The sequence below is a fragment of the Phyllopteryx taeniolatus genome, chromosome 5 (genome assembly GCF_024500385.1).
Source record: "Phyllopteryx taeniolatus isolate TA_2022b chromosome 5, UOR_Ptae_1.2, whole genome shotgun sequence".
Lineage (NCBI taxonomy): Eukaryota > Metazoa > Chordata > Actinopteri > Syngnathiformes > Syngnathidae > Phyllopteryx > Phyllopteryx taeniolatus.
In genome coordinates this window covers 30,288,883-30,312,777 of record NC_084506.1, presented here as the reverse complement: position 1 = coordinate 30,312,777, position 23,895 = coordinate 30,288,883, and the positions used below count along the sequence as shown (strand labels likewise).

Here is a 23,895-nt window from a genome sequence, read left to right as displayed (position 1 = left end):
TGTAATTTTTTTTATTTTTTCTTAAAAATGACAACTTTATTGTTGTATTGTTCCAGCTTCACGCTTGTAAATTCCCAACTTTTTTTCTCGTCAAGTTAAGAATTATCATCAAGGTACCTTTTCATGTAATTACAACTTTATCCTCATTACACAACCATTTTTTTTCCCCCATAAAATTATGACTTAGTCCTTGTATTAGTGAAAATACTCCCCCCCCCATAAAATTCCAATTTAATCGTCATAATATTCTGACTGTATTGTTAAAAATCGTTTACTCGTAAAATTTACTTTAGCCTCAAAATATTCTGACCATATCCTTGTTTTTATAAAGTGCTCTAAAAATAGTTACAATTTCCCCCCCATAAAATTTAATTTAAATTGGTCAAATCACAATACTAAAGCCTTTCGCTTAAAGGAAGTATGGGGTCTTAATGGTCTATATTCCACTAAAAGGTTGATTTTGTGAAATATTTTGCTCAAGAAAAGTCATTTCCAATAATATCAATCCGTTTTGGGTTGGAACCCCCCCTCCACGTGTTTTGGTGTGACGTCAGTGGCGACCAAATTCACTGCATATGCTGTGTTGAAAACGATATGTACTAAATGTATGATACTATGAATTGGCAGTATTTAATCATTTTATATATTGTTGCACTCTGGCAGAGCTAGAGCTATGGAAAAAGTGACAATGTTCACAGCATTAGAGCCCCTTACTCTATCTTAACACACAAAGTGGATTCGTCACATGTACAAATGTGCATTAAGACAACAAAATAAGCACTTTATAAGGTAAATATAGACTTTGAAATAATAAGACACCTGATCCCACAGAGTAGTTTACTTAAAAAATCAATTTATTTATTAATACAGTGGTATACTTTAAAAAAAAGTGTTGCAGAGGGGGGAAAGTTTTAAACAAGAAATCCAAATAAATAAAAAGAATGCTCAACACATGGAGGAAAAAAAAAAACTAGTGTTGCATTGAAGCATTGAAGTGTTATCATATCAAAAGAAAATAGTACTGATGTGCCATAATAAATCGTCTATTAGTACAAAAATACATTTCAGGGCACACAATAAAGCATCCAGTATCACAAATAAAGGAAGGGACCAGTCGTCATAACAGACCCCCCTCCCCCCCCCACCCCTTAACCCCATTTGAGCGCATCTTTTAAAACCATTTAAACCAAGCACTAGTCCAGTTTATTTTGTTTTTGTAATTAAGAATAAAAACTTTTCATATTGTTAAAAATGCCTTACGTAGTGTGTTTATGCAGTATGTAGAAAAGTCAGACTTATTACTGCTTATATGTCAGTTCCAAGGCTCAGGGGTTTTAATCAGAATACAAACAAAACCAATGTAACTTCCTCACCTTCTTTTTCTTTTTCTTTTCTTTTCTTTTTTTAATAAACAAACTTGTCTCTTTTATACAAAACAATGACGTACAAAAGTTCCTTTACAGAGAACCAAGGCCATATGCTAGCAGTATGTACAGCCACAACGTCCTTTTCCGCGCCTCGTAACGCTTCATATGCATAGCAGGAAAACAAAGCAGAACTTCCATTTCATCAGCATCAATTCTTCGTGTGTGCTAGAATCAAGGTTAAGTTTAGGAGGGGGGGGGGGGGGGTTAAACAAATTAAAAGAATAAAAAAAAACAAAAAAAGAGCCACAATTTTGTGTCGGCTGTGACCGGAGCGTCCGGGTGGGTTCAATGTGGACTCCCTCTCGCTAGATATATATTTATATGTTTATATGCAGATAAGGCATCACTGCTCGCAGTGTTCGATGGGATTATCGTGTAGAAGTGGTAGCAGGTGTCTGGACCTGAGTCATAGCACATGCATAGATCTCTAGACAGCAGGAGTTTGTCAAATCAAGTCAGTATATTTATCTCCGGTAAAAGATTTGCTACAAAAAAAAAAAAAAAAAAACAACCCCCAAAACATCACTTCTCACCCGCTCGCAACAAAAGGGCGTCGTTGATACTGTGAAGCTTCATTCCGTCAACGTATTCTGTGACATCAAGCCACATCAAGTGCTCAGAGATCCTTCATGGCTGCACGAATCACACACAAAATGGGTTGCGGATGCCAACCTTGCCCTTTGTAAATTTTCTTTTTACACTTTGCAACAACACATCCTTAGCAATATTAAATAACATGATCCCAAATTCTACTTGTTTCTTTTTACTTTCACTGCTCTGACCTTTTACAAAAAAGTAGCTAAAAAATGTCAAGATGAGATTACTCAGTCTGTGGCACCGTCATGCACTCTAATTTCAGTACCGTCGTTCTTCTTCTTTTTCTTTTTTTGCAAGCCTCAAAAGCACCGAAAAAAGGACTCAAAAAAAGAACAGCTGGACTCTGCTGACTCTCCTTGTTTTTTTTTTTTTTTGAGGGGGGGCCAGTAAACAATGTGAGAGTGTTGGATTCACCCTTGAGGTGAATGCCATGTGGCCCCCCACCTCGCCGCAGCGCAGGCAACAGACGCCCCCACCCCTTTCATTCACATTCTGTAACAGACCAGCTGTCGCCCTCTTCAAAAGTGGTCGATGAGCACAGAAACACAGTTTGCGCCCACCAGGTAGTTTGGGTCTCCGGGGAGAGATTTGTTCTGCCAGCTTTTAGGGTCACCTGCACAGAAAACAAACATAGGTACAATTAAATACATTTGATATATACATGTAATACATTTTTTAAATAAAAGTTAACATAACATGAATAACATATGAGCCTTTAAATCAGGCGTTCTCAAACATTTTTGTTCCAGGAACATTCCCCCCCCCCATAATCCTAGTGTTAATCCAAAATAACTGCCATAGGAATAATGAAAAAAAAAAAAAAATAATACTATTTTTGAGGAAAAATAATATTCAAATTTTCTGAGTAAATTTATTGTTTTTCAAGAACAAAATATCATCTAATCAGAATAAGAACAAAGACGTATTTTGTTACGGTGAAGAGCGATAATCTTTGGAAAAGAAAGTTTTTAGGATTATGCCATTAACTCATTGACTGCCAGTTCCCCATTTTGCCAGCCATTTGACTGATCTGTTAAGACCTACAGAATGTTTTGTTGACAATAGAAGCACTGAACCTACCAAGGGAAAATACTTGTTTCACCAGAAAAAAAAAAAAAGTTTATTTCTTGCTTTTTCTGTTTTTATTTAGTAATCTGCAGTAAAACACTGGGTTGGGTTGGGTTCACCAAAAACACCAGTTTCTCACCAAAAGGTGGAATGAACTATTTGTGAAATGAAACATGTCAAGCAGAAGAGTGACTTTGACACTAATATTTCCTGCTTTTGTGACACCTCCAACGATAAAACAAATAAAGAATAAGAAAGGGTTTTTAATGGCAAAATAATAGTTTATTTACAGATATGCTAAACTAAATATCTAAAGTAAATACCTGATAAAGACGCTGTGAGCGACACTGACTCTCATACACTACTGTGACACATACTGTTTATACCCTACATGTGCATACTGTTCGAGTGTGAGCTGCCTAAACCTGTTCCGACTTCCGTGTGGCATTTCTCTCGCTCATTAGTGACGTGACAAGCCGAGATTCACTACCTAATCTTCATCTTAAAAGCTGTGCTGATTTTGAACCCAAAGCAATGCAACACCGCCATCTACAGGGATCTGTTAGTCATTGCAGCACTTTACAAACCTGAATTTTGCAAGCAAGCTGGGTGAGACCGTCTTCTATGCCTACCCGTTGAAAAACGTACTTGAGAAATATATACGTCGCGACAGTAAAGAGTTGGATTGTAGTTGACGAATGTAAACGTCCACAGCAAGAAAGTCACATTTTAACAAATTAATTTAAAAAAATACATGTACTACATTCTCCCCCCAAAATATGCCTTTTGTTTAAAAAAAATAAAAATAAAAAAAAAAGTCGTCTAAGGATGTCAGATTTATGTGATGTTATGTGATTTTAAATTGGCCCAAAGCAAAATTAGAGAGGAGTAATTGCTTTATTATGTTTGTTTTTATTGGCTGCTGGTCCTCATATCCACAGTAGGGTGTGCACTTTTTTTGGTTTTTCATGATTCCAGTGTAACATAATAATATACTGCAAATTATTTTCCAATGCCCAAACAACAGTTCGCATACCCCAGTTTGAGAACCCTGCTTTAAATCCCGAGTGGGGAACCTCTGGCCTGACAGCATTTGTCCGGCCAACCATGCAATTCTATCAACAAATAAAACCCCACAGGTTATAAAACGCCCTCAAAAGAACAACCTACAAATGTGCATAATACATCATAAACACGTGTTATATTGTTGCATAATATACAGATATATAGATTTCTTACTTTCAACTGAATTGGCTGAGAAGGACTTGAATATGAAACTGAACTGACAGGAAAAAGGTTCCCCACGCCTGATTTGAAAGGAATATTCCTCCATGAACTTGGAGACAGTTCCTTCGCACCCAAAAACACACTTGATGTACTGTTTTGTATGTGGGGAAATGAAACAATGACATGAATTTGAACAGATACTTTGGAGTTGTTGCTCGTGAAGTTAGTGGTCTGGAGTGTCTCCAACTGAGCAACAACAAAACTAAAAAGAAGAAGAAAATGACACAATTGGAATGTTTCCCCCACTCCAGTGACAGTCAAAGAGTTGTTCGAATAGATAAGAGCCGTTAGAGCATGTAAACCACTCTAAAGGCTCAACACAGTATGTCGGCGCTTTAATGTGCGACATCTTTTAGAGTCAGTGACACCTTCGCAAGCTGGGGTGACTTAGTCCTTAAAATGTATTTTATGATTATACTTGAGGAAGCGAGCAATTCTTGATGAAGCATAATAATCATCGGGGCTGCGAAAGTGACACAAAGACAAGCCACTCACAGGCGCAGTAATAATTTTCTCATGCTTTTAAATACGAGTTCAACCAAGCGATTGGTAGTACAGTGTTCCCCAGACTATCTATTAAAAGCAAGAAGAAGAGACAAAGAAGGCCCCCAACTACTTTTAACTGCCAGTAAAAGTGCTTGTTCCCACAGAGCAGAGATAATAACAGCCTGTGAGCATCGTTATATGCTCTGTTTGTCTGTGTTGCTGCTCCGTCCGTGTGTTAGGAGCAGCGGCAGGTTGAAGATTTATATAGTGTATGGTTTGGTTGAATATTTTGGTGTTTAAAAATACAATGTTTAATGTTTAAGCGAAAAATTGTGGCAAGAAGCAGGAAACGCTTATCCGATTGCAGCATTACATTGTTTAATTCCTAAAGGTTTGTAGAGCAGTCAATTAAAACTGGGCCTGGTAGTGAGCACGATACTTGTTATTAAGGGGGAAGAACCTATAACATATTCTTGATTTGTTTTATGAAAATGAGCAAATAATCAAAACATAAAAGGCCTGTCCATGATAAAGGAGTGAGGAATGCGGAAAAGAAAGGGAACAAACTCTCCTCTACAATCATGCAAATCCTTAAAGCCCACAGAGAGAGAGAGAGAGAGAGGACAGCGTACCCGACGAGGAGTCGGAGGATTTTAGAGCAAAAGACCAACCATCAGGGGTCATAGACGCACAGTGAGGTAAGCGCAGCTCCACCGGCTTCAGGAACTTGAGTCCGTGAGGGCCGCACATCACCAGTGGACTCAGCAGCGTTTCTCCTGCGTGGACACGCGTTCCAAAAGTCACAACTTTTATACACAACAAATACACGTTTGCAGAGCGTTTGATGTGTGCTGTGTTGGTCATCTTGAGTACACCACACTACAAGAGCAGTAAGCACACCAATGATGATTCGTTCACCAGAGCTTCACAAGTCGTCGCTGGAATCCTTTTCCACTACTCCATGACAACATCATGGAGCTGGTGGATGTTACTGACCTTTCTCCTTGTCGAGCGGGGGCAGGATGCTGTTGTCGCGGCACACCTTGAAGTAGATCTCCTGCTCCACGTTCTCTGGAATTGCTCCCTGGGGGATGATGATGCTGACGCCTGTCTCGATGGAGCTTAGGACCCCTCCGTTACAGTTGAAGATGCCTCGGGCGGTGGCCACCACAGTGTGCCCTTCATCCTCGTCGTCATCGTCCAGTGCGCCAGGGCTGCAGCAGAAGTCAGAGTCATCAATCAGGGCAGTGTTTGTGCGGAACAATACACAATAAGAGCAGCACAGGGACCTCGCTGTGAAAAGAGACCGAGTGACATGAACAGCGCCTTTACCTTACAGGAATGGCCTTGGGGATGGCGTTGATGTTATTGTGCTGGTATTTGGGCCTGTTGTCCATGGTGCGAGTGAAAGTGTCCAGACCACTGTCATGGTCCAGAGGCTGAGGTGAGAGCTGCGGCTTTCCCCCGCTGTTGCTCACTATTCCGAGCTTGCCGAGGAGCTCAGTCTTCACCTGTGTGTCGTTGGGCAGCAGGTTGTGGTTGAACTTGGGGCTCTCGAACTTGCGCTCGAACGGTCGCGCTGAGCTGGTGTACGGCTTGGGGACGTAGCGGTTGTAACCGGTGGGAGCGGGAGCGCCGATGGTCTTTGGGGGAGCTGCATCCGTACCATTGATTGGGGACTTGTCGGGGATGGCCCTTGGGGGCAGATAGCCGATCGGTGTTGGTTCCTCCCTGCTAACTGGTCTGAGAGCCGACAGATCAGGTTTGGGATTGGGGGAGCTCAGTGGCTCAGATATGGAGTTCACTGGAAAAAAAAAAATAGACACAGTCACAGAATTACACCCAAATTAAAAGAAATAAAAGATCCTCAAGAAGTAAAGTTACATCTCGTAGACCTTTGTATGTTTTATTTGGGGTTAATCAGAGGCACATTTAATGGTGGCGGGTGTGTGCTGAGTGCCATTTAACATGAGTTTGAATTTGACGCATTACATTTTAAACACAGCCACATCCCAGTTATAAGACGGTGTGCACACTTGTGCAAGCGCATTATTTGAGTTTATTTTCATTTCCACTCTTGTACAGGTTATAGGTAACTAACTAGTTTTGAAATGATTTACCTTGGTCTCATTTTTTATATCACAAAAACCTGCCGCTTGAACAGGGGTGTGTAGACTTTTTATAACCACTAAGTGCCTGATGTAGTAGTGAACAAATTATTCAATTCAAAATGTGATTGAAGCGCCCATCGAGTGTGTACAATTTAATCTCTTAAGCAATGGACCGACCTCAAGTGACACATACTGTTGCGTAATAATGCTAACAAAATATGACCAATACTGAATATTCTAACGGGTAATTTGAGATCTTACCGTCACTCGGGCTGAGTTTGGGCAGTGTATTGGGTGGGATGGCAGAGCCGGGGGGCCCGTACTGAGAAGAGGGGCTAATCTGAGGTAGGGGATCATATCGTTTCTCCCCTGGACTCACTTTCTCGACAGACTCCACCCTAATTTAGGTGAACAGAAAGGGGGATGAAGAATGAATGAAAACACTGATGACTGCTGTCAAAAAGCAAAAAAGGAAATCGGGGAGGTTTTTGGCAATGGTGACAGGTGTGTGCGTCTACCTGTTGTACGGGTATGACAGTTGAGCTGGTTTGGGCAGATCGTGGAAGCGATTGATGCCAGGGCTGGGTTGGCCCATGGCTTTGCTGTCAAAGCTCCGACGGTCAAAGTAGGACAACTGCTTCCTGTAGTACTCCTCATCCTCATCCGGGTCATAGTGATTGGTACGCATTACATCATCAAGCGGTTTTATGTGAGGCCTCTGTGGCTCAGGAGCCCTACAGATGAAGCAAACAAGACTTTCAAGGCATCACTTTATGAGTGCTCTGTGCAGACATTATACTATTATGGAAACCCTGATGCAAATGAATAAGAACCATTATGGCAGTCATGTGTGTGGTACACCTTGAATTTGTTTGGCTGCATAACAGCTTGCCTCAGCGAGATGGGGCTCAAAAAATGAATGAAAGAAGGCATAAGAAAAAGAAAAAAGAAGGAGCTGTCCTTTATCCACCTTTGTTGGCGCCTGAGGGTGCTGCAATGACCACAACATACCTGTAGGAGGACCTTTCCTGCTCCAGGTTGCTGAGCGAATTTGCCTTGAGCACTGGACCAGGTGCACTTGAAGGTTTGGGAACATCTGCTGGCTGAAAGAGAAAGCGAGGACACAATTAGCCCAAGGTTTTTTCGAAGTGTTCGCGATACTGTTCCTTCATGAGAGAAAAGAACAGAACACACTCCTCACTTTTATATAATGTAAGAGAAAAGTACCCTGAGAACTGATGATTCTCCTTCCTTCGCTCTGTCCATAGAAACGGAACGTTTATTTTCAAACATCTTTACTCTGTTGAGGACCGACTGTGGTTTCATGGCCGGGTCCTCATCCAGGTCTTCCCGTTGGTGGGGTGGCAAGGGTTTGGATCCGGGAGTGACTGCTGGCTCACCAGGGGATGTGAGGGTCTCTGTTTTAGGAGGGAGAACTGGTGGCTCAGAGTTCATCACAGGCTCATGCATCCCTGCCTTGAAGCCCCGTTGTGGCCCAGGGATGTAGGAGGGCCTTAGACCAGAGTCGCCGTAGTACTGCTTTGGCGGTTCTGGAGAACGAGGCGAGTTAATGGGAAAGCTGTGAGTATCTGCCTCATAAGAAGAGCGGGCATTGAAGCCTGCAGGGCGTGGCGGTGGGGGCGGTTCGTCATAACGAATTGGCCCAGGTTTGCTGTGGCGTGATCTGCCATCATATCCCACAGGAAGAGGGTCTTCATATCGTGGCTGAGGCGGGCTGTAGTCCCTCCCTGGCTCATCCTCGTACGGTGACCGGGGGTTGTAGCCGATGGGTTGCTGGTGGCCCGGCTGGTAACCTGCAGGCTGGCAGGATGAGGTCTGCTGGTCGTAGGGGGACCACTGCTCGTTGTAATGAGGCACACGGTTGTCGTAGTGCATGTGACAGTCAGCGTTGTGAGACTTTGGTTCCGGGTAGCCGCCTCCATCGTAACCGTAAGGCGGGTGGTCGTATTCTCGGTATGGCTGCTTGTCCTGGTATGGTGGCTGGTGAGTGTAGCTCAGTGACTGCTTCAAGCCATGGTTCATTTGCACAGGTTCCTCCATATTGTACAGATCTTTCTTGTACATCTGTGAAGAGACAATATGAAATGAATGATTCTGTTGCATCACAATGGTGACGCACGCTTTTTTAACAACCAATGTGTTCAAAGACAGAACAGTTGGGGTAGTTGTCCCCAACAGCAAATTAAAAAGAACCAGAATATTAAAGTGAAATACATACAGTAACAGTTCCCAAATTACATGAGGAAATGTGTCTCAGTGCAAATTACACAAGCAAACATTTGTATTTTATTATTTGAAACCAGTACTGAATGCCCGTTTGACAAGATGCCTTTCAAGAATGATGATCATCCATATTCTTTCATGATTCCTTGTCAAGTTTAATAAGAAAATTCATTTCTGAAAGGCCTCATCTCAAACCTATGATGTGAAGCCTGTAGACAGCAAACTGAGTTACAACACTTCCTATGGAAGGAGATTCATTGATTGGCATCTGCCCAGAACAACGCATGTGAACGTAAACAGAATGCAGCGTGTTGAGGTGAATGGTTTGTTCCATAAGGAGAATTGTCGGATGGAAAGTCGAGTACTGTCTGCAGGTTAGCTTTCATCATGCAACCAACATTCAGTTTGGATCTAATGCAACGTCAAACTACTGGCACTACAACACAACACATCGACGATAAGGCCACTCTAAGTGCTCGTTTTTCATCTACAGAAGAGAGTTAAAGCTAAAGGAACCCAAAAACATTTTGGAGCCATGCAAAGGAAGTAAAATGCAACAGCAGTTAAGGCTGGTTGTGGATGGTCTTCACCCTGGTCAAAGACTCAGATTTACCAGTCCTTCTGGTCTCCCAGGTCTCATTATTGTGCATGTGGACTAGTATGTCACATATTCTCTGGGAGCCAGAGGCACACAGTGGGCTCAGTGAGGCACACAGTGTGGGCAATACATGCAGAGAAAGAGTGGAAAGCATGTGCGAGAAGACAGGCAGTTAAGACAGCAGACTGAGGCCCAGGCCCAGGCCCGGTCCAAGTGGGCGGTTGAAGCAGCGGGTACCTTTGGTTCTGGACCAGGTGGTCCAGACGGGTGGGGTTCATGTGATGGTGCTGGGGGCTGAATAAGCTCAGGGGCAGGACTGAGGCTGCTAAGTGAGTCAGCCTGAGGAGCTGCGGGTGCAGCAGGGGGCTCCTCTAGGTGCATACCCTCTAGCTGTACAGGCTGCTCAACAGCAGGGGGCGCTACCACCGCTGCAGGCAAGGAGGGCATGGGCAGAGAAGCCTCCTCTTGCTGTGAATATTGTTAAAAGACATTTACAAACACAGCTTGCCAAGGGCACACAAAGTAAAAGCTCAACCCAACACCTTGACAATTCCTCTCACACTGAATGAGTCTCTGCAAATGTCTGGTTTGATCAGATACAGGTACATCTCAATAAATTAGAATATGGTAGAAAAGTTCATTTATTTCAGTACTCATGCATTATATAGATTATGAAACACACGGGAAAATACTTTTTAGAGGGCAAATCCCTGCCTAGTTTCTACATTACAAAATCATTTTTATTGCTTCAAGATTGTTCGTTACATCATATTCTATTTTCAAGGGATAGTTAATTTTCGATTTTCGTTTGCTGTAAGCTATAATCATCAAAATTATACATATTATATATACATAATAACATATACAACTTCTACCTATAATGTGATTTTACCCAGTAAGGCGCACAACATAAATGCTCCCTTTCAGAATCAATCTTATCATTGAGTCTTATCATCATTCACAGAATTGTTCCTTTGCTTGTGAGAGATCAATAGAAAGCTTACTTTTCAAAGGGAGTGTACTCATTTATAGAGAGCACTGTAAGAAGCCTAATTTATTTGTGGAAAATAACAATAGCTATTCAAAGACATGTAGACTGGATTGGACTGCCAGTGAACATGTGTTCTTCCAGAATATTTCCCTTGAATAGGTCACTAAAATATGAAGTTAACAAAACAAACAATAGAAACAAAACCCATACAGGAAAAAAAAAAAAACTCATTTCAAGTGTTAGCAAAGTATATATAGTATATACATAGAAGTAAATAGCGGGATTTGGAAAAGCATCAAGTGGACTGGAGCTTTCCAAAAAGGTGTTTTCTGGAACAAAAACACAGTTTGCGTGTGGAGAAAAATGGCCAAAGCACAAAGTAAAATACTAACTGTTGGTATGGACATGGCCTTAGCCAACAACCAAGATGACAAAAGGCGTTAACCTCTACTTTAGAGCTACAGATACAGTACATCTATCCATATAAGCGCACACACACACACACACACACACGACAGTGGTTTACAGGGCTAGGAACATTACCTGCTGTGGAGATGGCATTTTGAAGCCCGTGGGGTCTATACGATTAGCTGTGTCGGGCGGCACTGGGTGCTGATATCCAGGGTAGCCAGGGGTGTCCTGAATGACAGGTGGGTCTTCCCTCACAGGTTCGGAAGACCGTGTGATGGCGGGCTCCGTGGGCAGACCCACCTCGTCATTCAAGGTCTCATCGAGCTCCTGGTCCGTATACGCGCCGCCCTCCGTGTCCGTGTCCTCGTAGTCAGATGTGTGACGGCTGTCCGTGCTGTACATGGAGTACTCGCTACCTGGTGCTGACAGGTAAGACAGACGGTCGTCGTGGATATCCAAGTCATCCTCTGTGGTGCCATCCGCCTGAGGAGAAACCATTTACCCGTGGGCTCCTGACTCATACTGCATTGTAACCTGTTACAGATTTCCAAAATCCAAGGTGCCAACTGCTCACCTTTCCCTCAGAGACCCACACCAGCTGGTTCTGTTGCTGCTGGATTGTTTCTTTAAGAGCTCCGTACCAACCATCATTCATGTTGTTCAAGTTAATGGTGGCTATAAAAGAGAATTTGGGGTAATTAATGTAAAGGAAATAACTCAACTTTTTAGTGCCTTTTAATATTCTGTGGCCACTCACTGGTGAACAGGTGATGATTATTCTTCCTCAGTTTGATGGCTCGCTCGTACAGCTTCCTGGCACTTTTCCTGGACTCTGGACACAGCCTTGTCCTCATGTTCTTCACACCCTGCTTATTGTCCGGATTTAGGAAGACTACGATTGGGTACCACTGAGCATAGTTCAGCCTGTCCACAGCATTCGGAGTGATGTCCAGCACAGCGTGTTTGTCCTTGAAGTGAGAACAGATGAAGAGAAGGTGAGTGAGGGTGATGAAGTAATAATAATATATGGTGGATTTCTGATTCAACAAAAAAACTGAGCGCTCACTCTATCTATGATTTGTTTAATGGTGTGAAGACGAATAATTCCTGAACTCCGCTGGTCTGTTCCTGCATCTCTGGGCTCGCTCTCTGGAAAATAATATAAATAATATTTGAAATTCAAACGTAGTTCATACCTTGTGTACATTGCACTTAGGCATTTTTTAAGATGATATATTTTTCCCAAAACTATCACGATAAACGATAATATCGTTGTTTTTTTTGTGCCTCTAAAACCATGAGCAATAAGGCCCGCTGTGGTTGGTCCACTGACAATGATGAACCATTCACCTGTCAATCAAATATATGTTGACGTCCGCCCGGCCTCTTCCGGTCCGTTGATCTCTACTCTAAATGACTGCATTACCGTAATTTCTCATGTAGAATGCGCACCCATGTATTATGCGCACCCCCAAAGTTGACCTAAAAAATTCTGGAAAACCCTTCTACCTATCTATAATGCATTTTTACAATGCATGCTTTTTCTTCTACCCATATGATCAAAACGAAGTATTTTTTCAAATAATTATTCTGAAGTTAAGCACTTTATTTGAACATGTAATACGTTTTTATTTACTTGCTCTTATTTTGAAATTCACAGCCTTACTTGTATTTAGTAAATGAGAAAAAACAGAGTTGTGCTCATATGTTTGATTACCCAGGCAGAATTTGTAATATGGATACAATTCTTGACAGAAAACATGAAGGGCTAGGCGAAACACATTTACATTTATTTGAATGGGATTCAAATTAAACTGTCAAGAATTCAGAAAAGCATTATCATTAACAAAACATAACCATAAAGAAATGAATGATGGTTGTTGTTCAGTCATATTAAAAAAAAATAATAATAATAAAATTTCACAAATTCTGCCAGGGTATGTAAACTTCTGAGCACAGCTGTACATGGAGTACATGCAGTCATACGTACCCCTGCCATATTGGAATGAAAGTGTAGGCTACACCTTTTTCATAAGCTCTAGGTGGCGGCATATTAGAATGAAAGTGTACACCTTTCTCATAACCTCGAGGTGGCGGTGACATTGGAATTAAAGTGTACAGCTTTTTCATAACCTCGAGATGGCGGCATACAATTATAAAATGTGAAAGCTCTTTAATTTTCCCCTATACCTATGCCCACTATTGACAATTTTTTGGGAAAAACTATGCGCATTATACACGAGAAATTACGGTATTTACAATTCACACCAAAAATTTCACCGAACGAGTTGAGCCGTATTATTAAAAGCATATCCATCTATGTCAATACCGGAGTTCAATATGGACCGATCGTGCATGCTTAGCTAGCATAGCTATTAATGTTAGCTCAATAGAGCCCACTCATTCTTTGGTCAAAACTACAAGAAACGACAATCATTGACATTTTAGTGACGTCTTTAAGCAAAGCAAACTACAACATAACATTATTTTGTTTTTTCCTCCTTTCGTGGTGTAGTAAGCCGTTCTTTATCTGTGTGGCCGGCCACTTGATTAGGGACAGCGAGCAAGACGGTAGCCGGCCGGGGTTGTCGCCGTGCTTTTGCACACTAAACATTCTGAACTCGTATACTGTATTTAAAAGAGGGTTTTGGACTGTTTGTGGAAGGCTAACACATATAATACTGAGGAATGTAAAATAAAATGAAAACTGATTATTTGGGGGAAGCCAGCAACCGTACAAGAGTCACTGTTTTAATTAACTAGCCCTGAGAGCGTAGCAATCGCATGTGCCCATCCGGTATAACAGTGCCTTAAAACTTGTAAGGAGTAATGCCATACTTACATGACTGAATAGTGTGGCTCGACTCTTTGTGACTGACTGGCTTCAAGTCAGCCTTTGCTCATCCAGAAGCTCCAAAATACAAATCGGCAATTCATTCATTCATCCATCCATCCATCAACCGTTCCGCTTATCCTCACTAGGGTCGCGGGCGTGCTGGAGCCTATCAAAGCAATATTCGGGCGAGAGGCGGGGTACACCCTGAACTGGTCGCCAGCCAATCGCAGGGCACATAGAAACAAACAACCATTCGCACTCACATTCACACCTACGGGCAATGTATAGTATTCAATTAACCTACCATGCATGTCTTTGGGATGTGGGAGGAAACCGGAGAACCCGGAGAAAACCCACGCAGGCACGGGGAGAACATGCAAACTCCACACAGGCGGGGCCGGGATTTGAACCCCGGTCCCCAGAACTGTGAGGCAGATGTACTAACCGGTCACCCACCGTGCCGCCACAATCGGCAATGTGTCGCAATATTTTTCGTTGACATAATGTTTACACGATCGGAAAAGTTCTCCTCATCGCTCTTCATTTTGCCCGGCCTGTGCTTTGCTCAGTGGTGCCATGTGCTGTATGGCTGCCGTTCACACGGGGTAATAATATAGAACCCTCACACAAAGGCACATTTAAATCTATAATAATAATAATAATTTAAAAAATAAATAAATACAAAAGCAATGACAGTCGTGCTTTTTGTTCGCAAAAACTGAAATTATTAATTATTATTTTACTTTGTCACATTGACTGGCAGATAGTGTTTACAAAAATCCAACGCTGATCCAACAGTGGGCCCCATAAGTACTTCCGGTGGCAGAAATATTTTGCCGAAGTCCCGCCCCGTCGGTGAGCACAGTAGCTGCTCATGACACAGCCGTCCAACTCTTGTCGGCTCACTCTGTGATGCTTACCACGACGACAATTTATTGAGTCCGGAAAAACTATCATTTTATCTATCAAACCATAAGTCGATATATAGTAATTATCGTGGCAGGCCTAGTTGCACTACGCTCAAAACATTATTTATAAACTTACTTGCAAGCTCAAAAAGATCTGGCTCTTCTCTGGAGAGTTTTTCACGTGCAACGTCGGCAATAGGTCCAAATATCACAACAGGTCTTAAGAAACCAGCTACAATAACACATAAGAAATGAAATTGTACACTTATTTGAATACATGATACAGATCTGATATTTAATGAATGTGCAAGGTCAGCGTTTTCACCTTCTCTCAATACAACCCTCTCATATGCTGGGAACTTTGTCTGGACTGGCTGTGAAGAAAGATCTTCTCGGCTCTTCCTGAGGTTCCTCTTTGAACTGCGAAGACCACGGAACCTCCAGAAGTCCGCCCGGTCACCCCCAGCTGTTTTGGGGAGTGTGTATTGCACACTGGAGAGCTGCTCCGCTCTGTTGACATATCACAGGGAGGCAGAGAACACTTGACGCGCAAGGTAATGGATGTGTCATAAACTTGGCACTGCTAATCTCAATACTGCCAGCAACCAAGAGCATTTAATGGAAATGATAGATTTAAAATAAATAAGTCCAATGTCCAATGCTCCATTTCTGCATGTCATTTTTTGAATGATCAAACTTCCTGCTTAAGTCAACATAGACGGGATACTTATTATTTTTTTCTTTTCTCTTTTTTTCTCTCACACATTTTAGACCGATTTGGATGGTGAAAGGACATCCATGGAGTGGGGATTTTCTCTTCTTGGTGTGATGGTGACTCTCCCATGTTCCGTGGGTGCTGGGGAGGTGCCAGCTGGCACCCGCCTAGGTCTCCCCCCTGTCGTTCCTCTGGCCTGCTTCCTCCTCTTCTCTCTGTTCCTTGCATCCTGCTGCGGTCGCCTCTTCCTCTTCTCGTGGGAAGGGGGGGGGGTTGACTGAGGGGGTGGCATTGGGTCCCTGCGGCTTACTCCGGGTGGCCGGTTGTCCCTGGGTCCCTCGGTGTGGGACGTGTCCCGTCCGCCGGGCTGCTCTCAGGTGGACTCCTGGGCCCGATCCTGCATCTCGATTGACTGGGTGGGGTCCTCAGCCACCGCGGTGCAGGCACAGCAACTACAGGACACTTCTGTCAGTCACTGTGCATGCGAAACGGTGTCAGTTCACTTGCATGTGTTCGCAGGCACACACCCCTGGGACTTTTTCGCTGGGTGTGGGGCCACTCACGTATTGTGTGACAAATAACTCATGAATATGCGAATTGCTTAGGCATCCCCTCACTTTTTACAGACTTTTAGAATTTACATAGTCACTCCCACCACACTTCAGTTGTACAGCCGGGTTCACGACCCTTATGCTGCATGCTTCTTCTCCTGTCCTTGTCCTTCCCTCACAGGGTGTAGCACTACTGCCCCATACAATACTCATATCTTATGTTTCATTGTCCTCGATCTATAATGATTTCGTTTTCTCATCTTGTTTACAATTAGTGACTTGTCTTTTGTCTTCTTTTCTCACTCCCCTCTAGAAACTTTGTTCTGTTCGACTGATCGACTCTGATTCTCAATAAATATCCATTATAATACTAAGAAACCACAGTGGCAGCTTAAAAACTCCACTGTGACACAGTAAAACTGTTGCGGCATAGAAGGGATACAGATCCTCCATTCTGCTTGACCTATCAGGACAAATAAAAAAAGAGAGCTACTGCTTGTTCGACCTGCGTACGAGAGCTACTGCTAGTGCTACCGTTGCTCCTAATCGACCATCAAGCTCCTTGACCTCCGTCGAGAACGGTAACACGACGTCTATGTAAAATATATCTGGCATTTGACACAGTGGCCCTGCGAGCAGTGTTCATTGTTTGATTAATGAAGCCAAGCTACATACAAATGTTTTCCCTTTTTCTGCATGCGTTTTAGATAATGGTGGTGATGATATAGCTTGCTCTCAGGCAGCAGTCCTTTGAGCTTGGTGGCGAAAGGGTTGCATCCTTTTCGACAGGTTGCAATGAAGATGTTTATATCAGTCAGTCTATGAAAGCTACAGCTCTGAGCAGATGTAAATCAGTATATAACATTGTTTTACTTTATTACAGCCCATATAGCATTCTATAGAGAGTTTGTAAAGGTAATGTCACAGCATGTTTGTCTGGTGACACATATTGTTAAATGTTGATTCTGCCCTAACCAACTGTTGTGATTCATTTCCAAAAATGATTTTGACCTTGATAAAATCTTATCCAATCCCACTCCTAAAAAATCCGCTCACCCAATGAGAATCAGTAAGAGCATTGATGAGGAACTGGATTGATAAGAGGTATCAATAATGGAATCGGAATCACTAAAATCTTATCTATTCCCAGACCTAGTGGTGTAGAACTACAATGCATTGTAGTGACAAGTATCATATGATATTTTGCCCCATTTGTAACGGAAAAGGTAAACAAAATATACACTGATGAACAATCATGACAATGACAATACTGTATTATATATAATTTTTTTTTTTTTTTTTAGAAAAAAGTTCTGACAAGTCTGTCTTTAAGAGACAGACTCTTGTGGCCTGTGTCATTTGCTTGTGAGGATCGGGTCACCTGTTTTTGTTGGGGATGATACCCCTCTCCACCTCCTGATGGTTCTTGCCAATGCGAATAGCGAGCCAGGAACCCAGCTTGCCATTGTAGAGGGTATCCACTACACGGAACACCTCGCCCTTGTTAAAGCTTAACCCGTACGGAGATTCCTTCTCATACTCAAAGTGGGTCCGGATGTAAAAGGAGTCACCCACATCAGACTCCACAATCCGCCGATAGACTACGAAAAAAGGGGGGGAAAAAGGAATACTCTGATAAAGATGTGGAGTAATGAGTGTGATTAAAGTGATATTTTGCCATCTTCTCTTTACTTACCATCTTTCTTCTTCTGAGCCAAAATTGTGACCTCTTCACCTTTAGGAAGATCCAGGAGGAACAGCACTGCCTCCTCTCGGATTATGTTTGCAAAATCTACGTTGTTTACCTGCAATTAGGTAAAGTACATTATTCCTGTTTTTTTTTTTTTTATACAGAATAACGTTCATCTTTTTAGTGCATTTGAGCTAAATCGTACACCTATTTCGACACTGAGAGCATGGTGAAGACTGTAAATCTGTAAATTGAGAGAGTTCCTTGCCCTGTGTTCCCCATATTGCTAGGGAAACTAGAGGTTTTGTGTGGAGTGTAAGAATTCAAGCCATTCCTCAAAGAAAGGAGGTGTAACAAAAGAGATATATGGCTGCATGGCAATGGTATAAACAGTGAAAGGAAACAGTTTTTTTGCGTGCGCTGACTGGGCTCCCCAAGTCATTGCTAAGAGACCAGCTCAGAGGTACAGGAATTTTGGAGCAAGTATTGTGTATAAGGAAGAATAAAAAGGGAGCGTTTGAGCTGGATGCACAATAAGACATAATCGCACATCCACTCGGCACTTTTTCGCATTCTAAAAAGTGAAAAACGTGCAACAAAGTAACAGATTTTTCAAAAAGCATTCATTTTAAAACACTTGAGTTTTGGGTGAAAATAAAAGTACCCTGAGAATTTGGTCACCCTCCTCCAGGCCCTCCTTCGCAGCTGGGCTATCCTCCAGCACTCCAGCAACAAAGATGCCAACATCATTCCCTCCCGCCAGCCGCAGCCCCACACTCTCACCCTTTTTGAACTTCACCAGCTTCATGCTTGGCCTGAGGACAGAGGACAAAGAAAACAGTCAGACTTTAGTAGACATGATACACGTTAATGGAATTTTTGTGTTCTCCAAAACAAAGTGAATAGTGAGTAGATCTCTGAATGCTGTCCTACTTTGTATTTTCTTCAACTTTGTAGAGTTGTCAAGTAAATCGCTGAATGAAATGCTTCCCCCTTTTGCTTCTAGTCAAGTACAGTCGACTGCTTTTGCTGATGACCACAAAGATTAGTCACTTTTGCTTTATAGTTTAAGATCCTAACCTCTCCTAAAAGTCTCAATTAAAGTCGAGCATTGTAATCTTAAACGAAATTTGACATACAGCTCAAGATGAATATGATTAGTAATACCGAAGGATGCTGTCATCGTGAGCAGCACTTGGCACAGGGGCATCAGATGGGCTGACAGGCAAGTCGACGTCAGGCTGTCCAGGCTGGGCGTACACTGGCTTCGGTTCTGATTTGCACAACAGACAGATGGGTACCATTAAAACAAGATCTATACAGTCGTGCTCACCAGTACTGGCACCCCTTCATTTTTTTGGGGAGAACCTGTATAATATCTTTAGAAATTAATGGAAATGTACCAAACCTATATCATCAGGATCTTGTAATTGGAGGTCCAAAGTAAATTTAACAAAATTGTTTTCTTTCAACTTAGATATTGTAATTTGAAAGAAAAAAAAACAACTGAAAACAGCATGTGCAGCAATATTGGCACCCCTCTTTAATATTTGGTTGCACACCCTTTGGCAGCGATGAGAGCCTCCAAACGTTTGTTGTATCCATCTATCAGCTTTTTGCACTACTCAGGTGAGATTTTATCCCACTCTTCCTTTGCAATTTGTTCAAGCTCTTGAACATTTGGAGGCTTCTTTTCCCCATTGTCAGATTTCAGCTCCCCCCGAAGATTTTCAATTGGATTGAGATCAAGACTCACTGCTGGCCATTTTAAAAGTCATTTTTTTTCCCTTTTCAACCATTCCTGTGTGCTTTGAGTCTTTGTTTTTGTGGAGGACCCATGATCTTCTGCCTCATACCATGGGTTTTCTTGCACTGGTAAAGACATTTCGCTCTAAAAGCGCTTGATAATTTTCTCACTTTATGATACCCGTGATAAAGTCAAAGCCCCCAGTACCAGATGTTACAAAGAAGCCCCACCATGCTTGACTGTTGGCAGGGTGTTCTTTTCCTTAAACGCTTCATTGCGCCATCTGTAAACATAACTCTTTGTGTGCATTGCCATCTGTCCATAAAATGTTGCTTATCATTTGCTCTTTTGTATCAAAAACAAGTTCACTATGATAAAATGTCTCACTTAACTCATTTTCTCCAGGAGATATTTCACATTTAGTACTTAAACGACATGGGTGCCAATAGTGGTGAGCAGGACTGTACATATAACGCACATGCTCCCACACTGAAGGCACACAGTGTCCTGAGCAGAAAGGACAAACAGACAGTGAACTGAGTGCTGCAGGCTGGAATGAGACGTCAGACTAAATAAGATCATATGGTTTATTTTCAGTTGGCTCCAGGCAAGTTACGCCTGGCTCAGCAGGCGTCTGAAACTGAACTTTTTTGTGGAATTCATGTATTAGAAAAACTGGGAAAAAACTAGCAAAGCAAGTTTTCTTAGTCAGGGCTGTTCTGTTAGATATGACACAGGAAACACATTGTCAAAGATTGGGTTCAGCTTCTGAGGCTTGTCTGTCTGACCTGGCAGCGGTGGAAGTTGTTTCTCATCTTTAGCGAGTGCCGGCTCTTTCGGCTTGGGCAGAGGAACTTCCTCTGAAAGCTTTGCTGGTGTTGAAGCCGCTTTTGATATCCGCTCCTCATCTCGACTTCTGTGACTGAGGTAAAAAAAAAAAAAAAAGATATGGATTTGTTCAGTTCACCATCAAATACAGACAGCTGGCCTATAAGTGCTGAGAGGCAACACAACCATCATCTTTGCTACAAAGAAGAACAACGTTGTACTGCACTAAACACTACATTTATGGATCCCCTACCCCCATAAGGGGCAGAAAAAAGAAAAAAAAACAGGTAAATTGAACAGCTTGAGTCTGAGACAGGATCTTGGTCTTGAAGGTTACAGCTTTTTTTCTTTTATATGTTCTATTTATAGAGTATCTTTATCTCCCTTCTTCAAGGTGAACATGCAGACGCTTAACAGTCTGTAGAGTGGTAGGAATGTATGCCCCCAAGCCTACTGAAAAAAATATCTATTTATTGAAAAAGTCACCAACAGGTTCGAATAAACAGTAGCAGAGATTGCACACAATGCCATAAAACTGCGTTATCAACAGGCCACCTTGTTCACGGCTTGTTTGTTTAGTTCATCAATGCTGGCATAACGCCGACAGGCGTGTGGATGGATACAATGTTGTGGTGTGTGGCTGAGGGATGTCAACAGCATTGGCATTTTGAAATAACTGCTCCACTGCCGTGGTAGCCGCATTTACAGACATTTATTTGGTGCCATTACTAACTTCACTTATCAGCACAACATTCCCTCTTACAGGAACATATACAGGGCAACGCAGCATAATTTCCCACATGACGGCAAAATATCCTCAGTTAATTTATCATAGTTTTTCATTTCAGCAACATCTTTTTTTTTTTTTTTTTTTTTTAATAAAGAATTAAAGTTGTGACCACTTCAGTGTGTTTCGCTGAATGAAAAAGTGAAGAGACATACAGTACTGGAAATATGCAACTTTTTGTATAGTTTATCTTCCCAAAATCTGTATCCTAAATAGACTCAGATCCTGTGTTGTAGTACAATAAATGGAAAGTGCAAGCAAACTGCATATCAGGGGAAAACAGCATTTCTTTGGTGGAAGAATCGCTGCGAGTGTAAAATTGAACCAAAGTCATTGTCGTGTTTTGTTTCTAAATACATGAAATATGCCTGAAGGTAAGTGTTGAAAAGATGTGCAAAAGACAGCAAAATTTAGCGCTGAATTTTTTTAGCTATAACTTCAAACTCTTTTTCACCATCTCCGTTTGGCGGATTTTTGGCCGGGGTTGAAAACTAGTCCCGTGACCACAACAGGCTGGGGTGTATACATTCTGGCATGAGGACCTCCCTCAATATATAACTAACGAGCGCAGTCTGTGGCTATTTGCCTGATCTATGTGTCACCTAGTAATCATAGCTTGGCCTATTTCTAGCACTATATTCTGCTGTTAGTCATCAAGCTCTGCCTACAACCCCATCTTGTTTCGTGTTACTTGGGCTAGTTTCTCTGTTGTGGCGACCCGCGTGACTGCGAGTTGGACAGTTCCACTGCCAAGTGGCCTGCTACTAGCGGCTAGGCTAATACATGTTAGCCGCTAGTGGGCTCGTGGGGGCGGCACTGTGGCCGACTGGTTGGAGCGTCGGCCTCACAGTTCTGAGGACCCGGGGTTCAATCCCCGGCCCCGCCTGTGTGGAGTTTGCATGTTCTCCCCGTGCCTGCGTGGGTTTTCTCCGGGCACGCCGGTTTCCTCCCGCATCCCAAAAACATGCATTCATTGGAGACTCTAAATTGCCCGTAGGTGTGACTGTGAGTGCGAATGGTTGTTTGTTTGTTTGTGCCCTGCGATTGGCTGGCCACCAGTTTGGGGTGTAGCCCGCCTCCTGCCCGATGATAGCTGGGATAGGCTCCAGCACGCCCGCGACCCTTGTGAGGAGAAGCGGCTCAGAAAATGGATGGATGGGCTCGTGGACCAGCAGTGGACCAGCGTTGGCTCCGTCCAATATTCCACAGCCTTGCTCTCCATGCTCTGTGCGTCGATTCATACAACAGACACTTAAGAGAAAGTTAACTCTTTATTTCGTTCGCTAGCCCGCAAGCTAACAAGCTAAGGAGCTCGCTTGAGTGTGGTGGTCAGCGTCTCGCTCTGAGTTGTTGTGTGTGGGTTTGCCCACATAACGGACACATGGGAAACTTAACTGTTTACTTAACCACAATCACAGCGGCACACATTATTCAGCCAGTAGCTGACTACAGACACAGTACATAGCGCATGAGCGAACGCATTTGATTGACAGGTGAAGGGCTGTCTCCACCGCCTTCAGCACACATGTCCACACAGTCCTGGACCTTGAGGGAGAGCCTTATTTTTCACAATTTCAGAGCCTTATTTTACATACATGGTTATTTCTGTATTCATTCAAATTTGGCAGGCTTTTTAAAAAGCTGTGGTGTGGCAAATTTACAAGACATTTTTTTGGCTTCTTTGGTTCAACTTTAAAGTTTGTTACAAAAAACATAATACATATCTACTGATCTGACTCTGGCACAGTGCTTTAAATTCCATCCATCCATTTTCCGTACCGCTTATCCTGACTAGGGTCGCGGGTGTGCTGGAGCCTATCCCAGCTATCTTAGGGTGAGAGGCAGGGTACACCCTGAACTGGTCGGCAGCCAATCGCAGGGCACACATGACAACAACCGTTTGTACTCACGTTCACACCTACAGACAATTTACAGTCTTCAATCCACCTACCGTGCATGTTCTTGGGATGTGGGAGGAAACCGGAGTGCCTGGAGAAAACCCACGCAGGCACGGGGAGAACATGCAAACTCCACACAGGCGGGGCCGGGATTTGAAACCCGGTCCTCAGAACTGTGAGGTTGATGTGCTAACCAGTCGTCCGCCGTACACATTTTACATGAACCATAAACTTACGATATTCTCCAACTGATCACAAAAAGGGGGGAGGTAAATTAAATTAAGTTTATAGTAAAGTCATATATACAATATATACAGTGATGCATTTTTTGAAAATGCTATTTTGATATTTGCCTGTTAAGTGGTTAAGTTTTACAAATATGATGCACAATTGTCAAGATAAACAGCTTTTACATTTTGAAACCAGCCAGGACATAAAACAGCCAAAAGTTCATTTCTTCTTCTTGTTTCAAGGCTGGATTAAAGTGTAACAATTTATTTGGGCTAAGTACAATGGGGGGATAATTTAAAAATAAAATAAAATAAAATAAAAACTCACTTTGCACTTCAAACCCTTTCTAGTTTAGTTTACAGTTAAATGTAATTTTTCTTTTTTGATTTTCTTCCGAACAATATCTTTTAATTTTTATTAAGTCATTATTGTTCTGTATTAAAACAGACTTACAGAAAAAGGATGAATGCATTGATCCAATAAT

At 42.5% G+C, this 23,895-nt stretch overlaps 1 protein-coding gene across 14 annotated transcripts in view; it reads right to left on the bottom strand.

The window, feature by feature from the left end:
• Positions 1-833: 833 nt before the first annotated feature.
• tjp1b (tight junction protein 1b) overlaps positions 834-23,895 on the bottom strand; it is a 79,911-nt gene continuing 56,849 nt past the window's right edge. For 8 of the 14 annotated variants that reach the window (XM_061774747.1, XM_061774748.1, XM_061774758.1 and 5 more), the window contains 20 exons: positions 20,456-20,589; positions 19,088-19,193; positions 18,585-18,735; positions 17,927-18,035; positions 17,612-17,831; positions 15,290-15,474; positions 15,101-15,196; positions 12,287-12,369; positions 11,978-12,188; positions 11,795-11,895; positions 11,353-11,703; positions 10,056-10,286; positions 8,204-9,061; positions 7,988-8,079; positions 7,495-7,710; positions 7,238-7,374; positions 6,198-6,669; positions 5,862-6,079; positions 5,498-5,641; positions 834-2,637 (listed from right to left, as the gene is read on the bottom strand). In XM_061774747.1, coding sequence (XP_061630731.1) covers positions 2,543-2,637; positions 5,498-5,641; positions 5,862-6,079; positions 6,198-6,669; positions 7,238-7,374; positions 7,495-7,710; positions 7,988-8,079; positions 8,204-9,061; positions 10,056-10,286; positions 11,353-11,703; positions 11,795-11,895; positions 11,978-12,188; positions 12,287-12,369; positions 15,101-15,196; positions 15,290-15,474; positions 17,612-17,831; positions 17,927-18,035; positions 18,585-18,735; positions 19,088-19,193; positions 20,456-20,589 — 4,210 coding nt within the window. In that variant the 3' untranslated portion in view covers positions 834-2,542. The remainder of the gene's footprint in view (positions 2,638-5,497; positions 5,642-5,861; positions 6,080-6,197; positions 6,670-7,237; positions 7,375-7,494; positions 7,711-7,987; positions 8,080-8,203; positions 9,062-10,055; positions 10,287-11,352; positions 11,704-11,794; positions 11,896-11,977; positions 12,189-12,286; positions 12,370-15,100; positions 15,197-15,289; positions 15,475-17,611; positions 17,832-17,926; positions 18,036-18,584; positions 18,736-19,087; positions 19,194-20,455; positions 20,590-23,895) is intronic. The other 6 variants (XM_061774749.1, XM_061774760.1, XM_061774750.1 and 3 more) reach the window with 4 other exon arrangements.